This window comes from Octopus bimaculoides, chromosome 1 (genome assembly GCF_046866305.1).
Source record: "Octopus bimaculoides isolate indiv1 chromosome 1, ASM4686630v1, whole genome shotgun sequence".
Lineage (NCBI taxonomy): Eukaryota > Metazoa > Mollusca > Cephalopoda > Octopoda > Octopodidae > Octopus > Octopus bimaculoides.
The window spans coordinates 136,227,289-136,240,394 of record NC_142928.1 but is presented as its reverse complement, the minus strand read 5'-3'; the positions used below and the strand labels follow the sequence as shown (position 1 = coordinate 136,240,394).

The 13,106-nt window shown below is 31.1% G+C and overlaps 1 protein-coding gene across 29 annotated transcripts in view; it reads right to left on the bottom strand.

Moving 5' to 3' along the window:
* Nucleotides 1–13,106, bottom strand: part of LOC106871495 (anion exchange protein 3) — a 746,335-nt gene that overhangs the window by 78,341 nt on the left and 654,888 nt on the right. For 14 of the 29 annotated variants that reach the window (XM_089359039.1, XM_089359081.1, XM_089359088.1 and 11 more), the window contains one exon: nucleotides 6,273–6,308. The exons of the other annotated variants lie outside the window; for them this stretch is intronic. In XM_089359039.1, the coding sequence (XP_089215165.1) occupies nucleotides 6,273–6,308 (36 nt within the window). The remainder of the gene's footprint in view (nucleotides 1–6,272; nucleotides 6,309–13,106) is intronic. 29 annotated transcript variants of the gene reach the window in all.

Here is a 13,106-nt window from a genome sequence, read left to right as displayed (position 1 = left end):
TGGGAACTGTGTTGAGCTCTGGCCTTTTGAGTTCTAGGGCTCATGACAGATCTAAGTGTTTGTCATAGGAAGGACAGATCTTCTGGTAGTAAGGGCTGTGAGGATTAAAACAGGGTAGATATATTGACATGTCTAATAACATTATGATGTAATCAACTTAACTAATCCTGGGCATGAATATAAAAAACTGCATCCCTCTGCCAGGCTATGTTGAGCCTCTGTGGTAGAGTAGGCTCATCAAACCAGTATGATCTCAAGCTCAAATTTATAGCCTCTACATGAAACTGGTTGGTGGAGGGAACATGGTGAGGCTTTTGTCCTGCAGTAGACTGAACAAAGGCAATCCAATGATGGTTTTATACTTTTTAAACCTGTCCAACACTATGGTAAAGAAAGAAGAATTTTATGGGTGTAAACTCTATTTAGTCCTTTTTAGCAAAGAGGAGAGAGTATTTTAAAAAATCTCACAAATATCTTTTTAAGGGGTAGTTAGGGTATCTCTACATGGTTGCTTTGCCTGCTAAAAGTAGCAACCAAATTCTTCTCAACACATACTCTGGTGTCCTATATAAAAATAAAAAAGGACATATTGATAACGTGGTCCTGTTTCAATGATCCTGAAAGATGGCTGCAATGCCTTTGATTATACGTTTGTACTGTAGGACTGACCTGAGCGTCAACAACAATAGAACATTACAATTCAAAGAATCAGCAAAACAAAACAAAAATCTAATTTGGGAACTGGTAAAAAGTAAATGCATTTCAGCTATGTCAGGAGAAACAGTGATTAGATTTGTTCAAGGAATAATTCTTGAAGCAATAGCAAATAATACATATGAAATTAAAACCAAACTTGCTAAGCCTTTCTATGTTTAGCTGTATAAGGCATTTTGGAAAACAATTATAAACAATTATATTGTAAATATCTTATGATTGTATGCTGTAGCAGAAACCAAAGAAAGTCAACTGATATCTAATTAAATGATCCATATTCAAAACAAAGATGAGGAAAGAATGAATACTGGAGCAAAAGGAATAATTGAATACTTCTAAGAAATGAAAAAAAAAAAAAAAAAAAAAAAAAAAACAACCCAGCAAATTATATTAACAGATGACCAGTAATATACAAGAAATGGAATAACATCCCATTTTGTTCTATATAAAGGTATATATCTATAGAACATATAAAACAGTACCAATTTAATTACTATGACCATTAATCAAGATTTATACATTACTTGATATTGTTCCAAACTTTAGATATGATTTTTTTAAAACAAACTCTCTAGAATGTTATCAGCAGACCTCTTTCAAAAATATTTCAAATAGCTTGATAGTAAAGCAAAGTATTTTATTGTTGGAAATTATAACATGTATATTTTCAAAGAGAATTCAATTTTCATAAATTACAAATGTTAACAAATCTAAATGTGTATGCAGAATTAATGTTTAAAAAAACCGAAATAAACCCTAATAATTTAACTTTATTACTCCTGTGAGCCAGAAGTCCTTTAGCCACAATATGTATTAATATTTTATAAAACATTCTTCAAATATACATTAAATTCTCTAAATTTTCTTTTCAAAAATAGCATTCACTGTCTTTGAAAAGTCAACTAAAACAAATTATGTAATGGAAATTACCAATTCCTTGAAATAACCAATCAAATTAAAGTAAAAATATGTTATGAATTATTATTTTGAAAGATTTTCATCATACTATGCAAAGGTTCTTTATAACAGGACTGTTATTATATTTGTCATTAAAAGACAGAATATGTAAGGTCAAAATATGTGAAATACAGAAGGAAAAAACACAAAAGAAGATATCAGTATTTATATGACTTCTAAATGTATATAACTAAATTTTTATTATAAGACAACTGTTAGAAAACAAGAAACTTAAAGCCATATTACTCAATGTTATAGGTGCAAGTTCAAACTTGATGGAAACTATTGTTTGTGACCTGATGCTACAATAATATTTTGGAACAATGTTCCAAAGATCTACAAAAAATATATATTAATGTATAAAATAGTAATTCCCTTAGATAGTTTGACCTGAGCAAAACGTCTAGAACAAAAGATACATCTCAGACATGGTACATTATAGTGTTGTAATCCATAAAAATTAATAAATATATGCTTGTAAATTCCATGTTATATTTCCAAACTTTAGAAAGACAGGAGGGAAGATGAAATAAACTAAGAGAGGAAGAGAGAGAGAATGAGAGTGAGAGAGAGAGAGAAAAAAACTTATCTGCTTTAAAATATTTTCCACTGTACAATGTAAATGTCTGACTTAAATGAAGATAGCTTTCTAATTTCAGTATAATAATTGTAATGTGTAGATATCATACACACAGAAGTAGATTAAGACAATATTTGATACTTTTGATTAACAGGGTTTGCATGATATAAGTGATTAAATATACTTGTAAAAATTTTGTTTACATAACAAGGAGAAAATATAGTAATATTAATAAATTTTACTCTATGTTTGTTGGAATGTATATCCGAATAGCTGTGTATGCTTCAATATATTGTAATAGCTGAATATGTGCATGAGTGATGACATATGCACCTACTAAGGGATATGTCGCAAGAGATTTAAATAAATAGGATCACATCTGTCTGCCTGTCTACCTATCTATTGATCTATCTATCTATCTCTTTTAGTTTTACTTGTGTCAGTCATTAGACCGTGGCCATGCTGGGGCATTGCCTTGAAGAATTTTAAGTCAAACATATCAACTCCAGTACTTTTTTTTAAAGCCTGCTACTTATTCTATCGGTCTCTTTGCCAAACCATTAAGTTACGGGAATGTAAACACACCAAGCACCACTGTCAAGCAGTGGTGGGGGACAAACACAGACATGAAGACACACACAGACCCCCCCCTCCACATATATATACATACACACACACACATATACACACACACACACACACATGTATACAACAAGCTTCTTTTAAGCTTCCATCTGCCAAATTCACTCACAAGGTTTTGGTCAGCCTGAAGCAATAGTAAAAAGACACTTGTCCAAGGTGCCCCGCAGCAGGACTGAACCTGGAATCATATCATTGGGAAGCAAGTTTACTACCATATATATATATATATATAATAATATTAGGGACAAAATCCAAAATTACATGTAAAAACTCAATTATATATATATAATATATTATTATATATAATATATACATACATACACACACACACACATATATCTATATATATATATATATATATATATATATATATATACATACATACATACATAATATTCTCCCAAAGAGCCTGAGGAACCTGCACAAAGTAGATGTAGGGCTTTTTAAATCAAAGCTGGACCTCTTCCTGTCGAGAGTCCCAGATGAACCTACCTCGCGGCAGGAGGTGCAAAAGAGGGTTGCTAAATCAAACTCCATTCTTCACCAAGTGCCACAAATTGTAAGAGGCTCCCTGTAATAACAGTGTAGCAACACGGCGGTGCATCAGCATGGCCGCAGCTCTAAGCTGAAACTATAATAAAAAAAAAAAATTTTTTTAAATGTATATATATCTATGTATATATATATGTATATATATACATGTATATATATATACATATATGGTGGTTGTCTACTCCTTAAACAGAGTTTGACCACCTCCTGCACCTACACCTTAGCCCTTTCATGGCGTCTGATGTGGCTTTTTAAACCAGACAGTGTTTTGAAAAAACACCCACACAGATTGCACCTCTGATTTGCACTACCAATACCTGCAAGTAAGTTCTGCTCAATGTCTGTAAATATGTATATATATGTATGGGTGTGTATATATGTGTGAATGTCTGTAAATATGTATATATGAATAATTTTAATATACATATATATATATATATACATACATATATATGTCTGTATATATATATATATATATATATATACATACATATATATGTCTGTATATATATATATATATATATATATATGTGTGTGTGCGTGTGTGTGTGAGTAAAAATAAATACAAAAAAGGGGGTTTTGTATGATCGTGTATAGAGGAATATATTATTTATATATATATATATATACATACACATACATATATATATGTATATATATATATATGTCTGTATATATATATATATATATATATATATATATATATATATATATAATAATATTAGGGACAAAATCCAAAATTACAGGTAAAAAACTCAATTAAAATCAATTTATAAAAAATTAAAATTAAATTGAGCCTTATAGATAAAGTATATATAAAATATATAGTTTTAGGGAAAATAACCAATTTTCAAGAACTCATTGATGAAAATCCACTATCACATATAGAAAAATTAATAATTAAAAGCACAATAAATGAGTATAATATAAAGTAAAGTAAATATCATAAGATAAATATAATAAAAAGATTACACGTGTTTCATAACCAATTTTCAAATAGAAAAGAAATTTAAATCGATTAAAATCAATTGAAATTATCGAAAATAAGTTCTATTCAAAAATATAGCTACTCGTCAGATCGTAAGTAGAACAATAATTAGATATATATCTCAACCAACAATAAGTACCAAATGAATTAATATGAAATACTTATTATATAAAGATAGAAAAATTATTTTAAAAATATCATAATATCAAAATAATAACCATTCAATAATCATCCCTTCATCCATTATAATAACATGTATATTATATACAAAAAACATCTTACATAAATTATCATTGTTTTAAATTATCATTGTTTTAAATTATAATTAAATAAACGTCTTTAGCTTTAAATAGTATAGCTTTAACTATTACACCGGTTAAATATGTACTAATTTTATCTTCATTATTATTTTAAACTTAAACTTCGTTCAACTTGTATTTAAAACAATGATAATTTAAAACAATGATAATTTATGTAAGATGTTTTTTGTATATAATATACATGTTATTATAATGGATGAAGGGATGATTATTGAATGGTTATTATTTTGATATTATGATATTTTAAAAATAATTTTTCTATCTTTATATAATAAGTATTTCATATTAATTCATTTGGTACTTATTGTTGGTTGAGATATATATCTAATTATTGTTCTACTTACGATCTGACGAGTAGCTATATTTTTGAATAGAACTTATTTTCGATAATTTCAATTGATTTTAATCGATTTAAATTTCTTTTCTATTTGAAAATTGGTTATGAAACACGGGTAATCTTTTTATTATATTTATCTTATGATATTTACTTTACTTTATATTATACTCATTTATTGTGCTTTTAATTATTAATTTTTCTATATGTGATAGTGGATTTTCATTGATGAGTTCTTGAAAATTGGTTATTTTCCCTAAAACTATATATATATATATATATTGATAAATTGTACTTTGCCTGTGTATCCACAGCAAAACTCAGAGTAGCAAGAGACTGACTTGACCAAAATAATATTATTAAACGAAACAATGGCATCAAGTACTCTTTCTTCTGCTAGTCAACACTAAGCCTTCTTTTTTCTGTCGAGAGCTTAGTCATTGCATGGTGATCGACATAAGCTTTAAGCTCACATAAAAATACCATATATATATATATATATATGTGTGTGTGTACATAAAGCTCTCTTTTGCTCTCCCTCTCTCTTCCCCCATACATACCAAAATAGATGAAAAATCCCACAAAAAGCACGTGAACTTAACTGAATGAAAGACTAGAATCTGATATTTTTTAATAACATCATTGACACTGATTTCATAGTTTCAGCAGAGATATGACTTATCCAAACAATTTGAATATGCAAGGTGATTTTGGCATCATCTGACATTATCATTCTCTTGTGTGGTATTGGACATCATTATTGCAATCCTGGAAGATTGGCCCACATATTAGCATGCTTTTCCCCACATATTAGCATGCTTTTCCCCATCTGTTAGTTATTCAAGCAGCCACTTAACCAAATATCCACCGATTATTGTGTTTGACTATTTGGTGAGAAATTGTAAAACAGATTATGTATGTGTGTGTGTATGTTGTACATCTATACCTGAATATCTATCTAGCTATCTATATACACATACACATATAATTACTTATATTTATGTAAGTAAAATGTGGTATACTAAATGCATTCAGTAATGCATAAATTAAAAGATAATTAACATAACTTGTACAATACTAGGACATTAAAAAGATAAAGATACTAACATTATATATTGATAAAAGGCAAAAAAAGAGGTGGGTTCTCAGCTAATGATTGAGGGAGAGGAGACATGAGATACTTACAAAGATGCACCCAGGCTGGATATGCTGGACTTGCGCCTAAATACAGATTAATGTAATGAAGCAATGGTTGAATGTATAAATGAATGACAAAAAGCATGAAAATTGAGAAGAAATGAAATAGCAACAATGAGAACAAAAAAAAAAGTGTACAATTTTGATTTAGAAAGAATGATTAATGAAGTAAATAGAGTTAGTGTGTTATGACTTATGGGCTTTTAATGGAAAGTAAGTTGGCTGTTAGGGATGGCAGTAGTAAGATTTAGCATTAAGTGTATTAATATTTATTGTGGGTTATTAATATTTATTAAAATTAGAAGGTTAACTAGTATTTATTGAAATGCTGATATTTAATCCATAACAGTAATATATATAGTTGCATCTTGCCAATATTTTGCCAATATCTTTTCTAATATATATGTCATAGCCTCAGGATGATTTACAATAATGTCAATAATGTATAAGAAGATTCACATATGTATGTGTATATATGTAGTATAAATAATTTATGTAATTCATAAACAAATAGATTTACATTGATTAAATGAACAAATAAATGAATAGATAAAAGAACATATATTAGGAGTCACATTCATTATTTAAAACAAACTGAAATGTTAGAGCTCTAATTAAAGAAACCATCTTTGTCTGATTGTGGCAATTATTGGATACTGGCTCTCAAGTCAAGCATACAAAACAATTGAAAAACTGTTCATAAATGTGTTATTTTATACAGCATCTGTTCAAGAGAATAGTGATTCGTTACAGCTGTACAAATACAAAATATAAAGCATGCTCCAAAGTGCAGGGAATATACCTGCATGATTTATAATGAGGAATGCTCATAGTGTAGGGGGAAAATGAAGAGAAGACTTTTTAAAAGAATTAAAAGAAATAATACGTTTTGGGATACAGACACACAGAGGTTTAAATATATCAGAGAAACAGGGGATAACAGACACAGAGTAATATATGAACAATGTTGTGAACATTAAAGGTAGGAAAACAAAAATAAACAGAAAATTTCCTAAGTCCGAGCAGATACTTTCTAACAGACACAATTTTGAACCAATCATGCAAAATGCAGCAAATTGAAATCTAACTAAACTAACACTTGTTCCTCTGGGATTCATCCATGAATCTAAGGACAATGTATGAAGAATTTTTTTTCTTTTCAAACCTAGTTTACTTTATCTTGCTTCCACAATTTATATTAGATTGATAAATGATACTGAAATGAACCAATGACTGACATTAAGCCTGGAAGTTTATGAATTTTGTGGGTGGTTAATGTTTTTGTTCAACAGTGATGAATATTGAAAAAAAAAAAAATACCCACAGAGACAGACACACAACCCCACCTCCCCACACAAGGTAGGAATTAAAATGGTGTTCAATATGAGATCGAACAACAATAGAAAGAACAACAGTATTAGGTGTTGATCAAGTAGCATTATGTAAATGTGTGTGTGTGTGTGTGTGTGTGTGTGTGTGTGTGTGTGTGTGTGTATATTTTTGTATATATGTGCAGAATATGCCAGAAAATGTTTATACACACTTCATGGAATTAAAAAAGGTTACCTTTAACCTTTTTTGCCTTTTCTAGCCTATTTGAATATGGTTGGCATTAAAAAAAAAATTGTTTCTAAATTTTAATGAAAAAATTTTTCATTTTAAAAATATTATTTTTACTGCTGTTAAGGTGTGATATTGAGAAAGTTAGGTTGCACTTGATCAATTGTTAATGTATGAAATAGCCAATGGGCATTATTTTGAGATTAAAAAAGCTAGAAACTTTCTTATGACTTCTTGATGTTATTGTGAGCAACTGTGACAAAGTAATAGAGGTATGGCTGTTGTTTAAGGAATGTAAGACCATTTTGAAGTGGTATTTCAAATTTGAGAAAGATGTTGATATTCAACAACAATGGAGGCATGAGTTTGGAAGAGAACCTCCAACACACCTGTTGATTTCATAAATTTGTGGTCAGTTTGAAACACATGACACTGTGTAAGATGTGTGAAAGGGAAAAATCTATCAGACTTCGTAGAGTAGTAAGTGCTGCTTCTTTGGTTATGGGGTTGGAATATTTCAAACATTTACCAAAGAAGTCTACCATACTATGTGCACATGAGACAGGAATAAGCAGTACAAGAATACGGTGCTTTCTTAAAAGAGCTAAGTGAGAAGCTTACACCTCAAGATTATTACATGCAATTAATAACGATGAACTTAATCAAAGAATCAAGTTTTGTGTGTGATTTCAACACATGGTAGGTGAGGAAAAAGAGTTTGTGAGGACAGTTGTGTGATCTGATGAAGCACAATTTAAGCTAAATGGAACAGTGAACTGATATATTTGTGTTTACTGAGCACCAGAAAATCCTTGTTTGCATGTGGACAAAGCAGTCATTGTGTAAAGTGTCATCAAGTTTAATGGGACCATTTTGCTTTGAAGGTACTGTCACTGGTCAAGTGTACCTAGACATGCTATGCATGTCCATTCACATTTTATGGAAATGATGAACTTTTCTTTCAATATGGTGTACTTCTAGACTACTACCAAGATATATGAATTAACCTGGATGGGACAAAGAAGTATGGTTGAATTCTCCTGACTTAGCATCTGCAGACTTTTACTTATGAGTCACACTAAAGGATGTCATATATCACAGAAAACTGGCTACACTGATTGCTCTCCAGGAGAAAATTGAAACAATATTTGTAGTAATCTCACTGGACACTTTGGTTAACATTGCCTAAACAGCAGTTCACCATGCTAATAAGTGTCTAAAAGCTAATGGCCACCACTTTGAGCACCTCTTGTAATTGTAGAGGTTTAAGGTTATTTATATTAATCGTGTAATGTCTGAATAAATTCAGTATTAAAATATTTCTACATATCTTCTTTACTCGAAGGAGGTATACACTTTTTGGTGGACTCAGTACATCTAGGTACACACACACACACACACACACACACACATGAATACCAAGATTAATTAATGTTTCACTTCTTTCACTATTTTATAATCAGGGTAAAATAGTATTTTGCAGATAAGCTATTTTAATCATTGAAAGAAATACATGTTTATTTAAAACTGAATAGACTTACAATGCATTTACTTATAAAAAGAAAAAAAAAACGTCTTTTCAACAAAATTATATGTAATTCAGTCAAAAATATATATAAACTTTCTTTAGTTTATACAGTAATCCCTCGAATATCATGGGTGTTACATTCCAAAACTCCCTGTGATAGGTGAAAATCTGCGAAGTAGAAACAGTACTGCACTGTGTATCTTTTCTATTGTTTTTCTAATTTGTATATATTAATTTTATTATAAATGCAAGTTTCGTTTTCCTTACAGTATGTGAGATTCTTTGTTTGCTCATCTATGGTACACTACATATTTTCTTTCAATATATTTTAATTAATGTGTTATACAGTGCAGTACTGTACTGTATTTTTATTTATTAATTTATTAATTTTTAGTTATGAAAATGCTTATTTTACCACAGAAATAATTAAAATATAAAAAAATATAAATATCTATTGGCCGCAGAAACTCGTGATACACTGAGGAGTCCACGATATAGATTTACATATGTTAGCCAGAAAAATCCGTGATGTACTGAGGGTGTGATAGGTGAACCGCGATATGGCAAATGGTTACTGTACAATGAGTGGAGGCGCAATGGCCCAGTGGTTAGGGCAGCAGACTCGCGGTCACAGGATCGTGGTTTCGATTCCCAGACCGGGCGTTGTGAGTGTTTATTGAGCGAAAACACCTAAAGCTCCACGATGCTCCGGCAGGGGATGGTGGCGAACCCTGCTGTATTCTTCCACCACAACTTTCTCTCACTCTTATTCCTGTTTCTGTTGTGCCTGTAATTCAAAGGGTCAGCCTTGTCACACTGTGTCACGCTGAATCTCCACGAGAACTACGTTAAGGGTACACGTGTCTGTGGAGTGCTCAGCCACTTGCACGTTAATTTCATGAGCAGGCTGTTCCGTTGATTGGATCAACTGGAACCCTCGACGTCGTAAGCGACGGAGTGCCAGCAACAACAACTGTACAACAAATAAAAATATGAAACATAGAAAATAAATATTGCATTACTGGTCCTCTTTGATTTTAATCCATAAGAAGCAATGTATATTTGAGCATTTTCCTCAGCTTCTTCCTGTTTCAACTGCTTATACAAATTTAAATCTTCTTCTAGATAACCTGAGATTGTGGTGAACAACACTGTTACATACAACCACCTAAAAATTTAATATTTTCTCCACATTTACAATAATTTTAATGTGTGCTCATGCTAGTTAAGACATGTTACACTTGCTTGAATTTCACCTGGCAACTTCTATTGAATCAAATTGATTCCTTATTGTTATTCAACTAGAAAGGGCAATGTATAATTTCCCAACAACACTTTTCTTTTTTCTCCTACTTGTTTTATAATCTGCATTTTGGTAATTAATGATGGTTCTTTATGCTTACTTAATATGATAATATAAGAATTTTGAATGAATTTAAAAAGAAAATCACTGTATATGGTACAATGTAGCAGCAGAGTCAAACACTCCAAAATATAAAAGAAAACCAAGTGTGACTACCGATTGTTTTGTAACAAATAAGAACTGAGATCATAATAGAACATAGATAAATTCTTTTATTGCCGTTACAACCATAGCAGGTAGCTTAAAGCAAAACTTAGGACTATTTTGACATTGTTTTTTTAATGTACAATTATATTTCTAAAATTATTTTAAACCTATGAGATGGAAGACAATCCAAGATGAGGGCTCTATCTGAATTAGGGACTAATCTGTAGGATAGATATTGATTAATCTCTCTTCTGAGTAAACTTTTAATTATAAGTTGATAGTTAGCATAAAAAATTTTTTTCCATATAATCTCATACTGGGTAATTAATTGTTTAATTGTTGGAGTATCAAAAAAAAAAAAAAAGAAAAAAGCTAGAGCATTTCAATCAAGAAAAGCCGTGTCATTTTAAACATCAAAATGGGAGGGTTACATAACCAACAATGCTGTCAATGAAAAACCAACAGCCAAAGCATAGAATCCACCACCATGAAACCTGGGCTATAGAAGAGGTGGTGGTGGTGGTCAGGATGTAGTTAGAATGAAGAATAGAGATTTCCTCATTAAATTCTTTCTAGTGAATTAATTACCAGTAAAAGATCTCTATGATGTCTTCTTTGCCATTAAAAAGACCCTCAAAATGGCTAAAATTTAGACAAAATTGTGAGAAACTAAGGCCAGATCTGTTCCAACTCTATCACTACTGAAACCGACCTTTTCTGACAAAAGGAAGTTGAAGAAAAGCATAAAGAATACAAGATGCAACAACAATCATACCTACAGCCAGTATTTTGTTGCCATCTTTGTTCCTGCTTGTTTCGTATGAGAATATCAACATGGAGGAACCACTGAATCAGGAGAAAACTAAGATTCTCAGACGTGAGAATGAGTCTCACATTATACTGAATAAGATTCATCAATCAGTATGTTAGTGGCTTGTAAATAAATACACTAATCAATATTCTTTATGCATTTAAGAAGAATTGAAGGGAAAAATCTAGAAGAGCTATCCCAGGTGTTGTAGTCATAATGGATTACACAAACTGACAATAGACAATTTCCATGCTGTTGATCTTTTAGAATTTATTAAATTTAATATAATTTATTCATAGAATGAGTGTCCAACTTACAATTCTGTTCCTTTAGTTCTATTGTAAATAAATGTATTTTAAGTCAACATCTTCTACATAGGAATGAATTCCTCCTAATTGTTATAAAAACAATGAAATTTTACATTGCTGCTTATTAAATTTTTGTTTCTATATTTGTTAACATATTAGGTGTGGCTGTGTGGTAAGAAGTTTGTTTCTCAACCAGATTCCATCTCATTATGTGGCACCTTAGTTATTCTTCTGCTATAGCCCTGAGATGACCAAAGACTTGAATGAATTAGGTAGACAGAAACTGAACTGTGTGGTGGGAAGCAAGCTTCTTACCACACAGCCACTGCAGAGCCTACTTTATTATCAAGCTTGAAAGGAAGACAGGCAAAGTTGAACCTGGTAGGATTTGAACTGAGAGCACAGCAGGTCAGAATTAATACAACACATTCAATCAAATGCTCTAATAAATCTGCCAATTCACTGCCTAATATAATATTCTTTTCTACTCTAGGCACAAGGCCTGAAATTTTTGGGGAGTGGGGGGGGGGTCGATTAGATTGACCCCAGTATGCAACTGGTACTTAATTTATCAACCTCTGAAAGGATGAAAGGCAAAGTCGACCTCAGCGGAATTTGATCTCAGAACGTAAAGACAGACAAAATACCACTAAGCATTTCACCCGGCATGTTAGTGTTTCTGCCACCTCACTGCCTTTCAAGCATGGTATATTGTCAAAGGTCTTGGTAATGTTCCAGTAATATTTACATGGATTGGAAATATTACTGGAACTCCTTTTTTTTGGGATAATGAGTAGTTACTTCATTCCATTCTCTTAGATTTCCTTGATGTCTTGAAATCTTGTTCGTTTCAAGTGGGATTTGATTCTTGCCTTGGTTTCAGGGTCATTAGTCATAGACCCATGATTCATCACCCATTATGACTATTTTCAATAAGTTTTTGTCTTTCTTGATACAATCAATGAGATCCTGCACAGCTGAAACCCGATCATCTTTTTGAGATGATTATGCTCTACACACTTTACTGCCAAGCAAGAGCAAGAATGTTATAACTTAGTGTGCATGCATGACAGAGTTCAAGGTCAATCTGTGCCAAGTGGCTTCA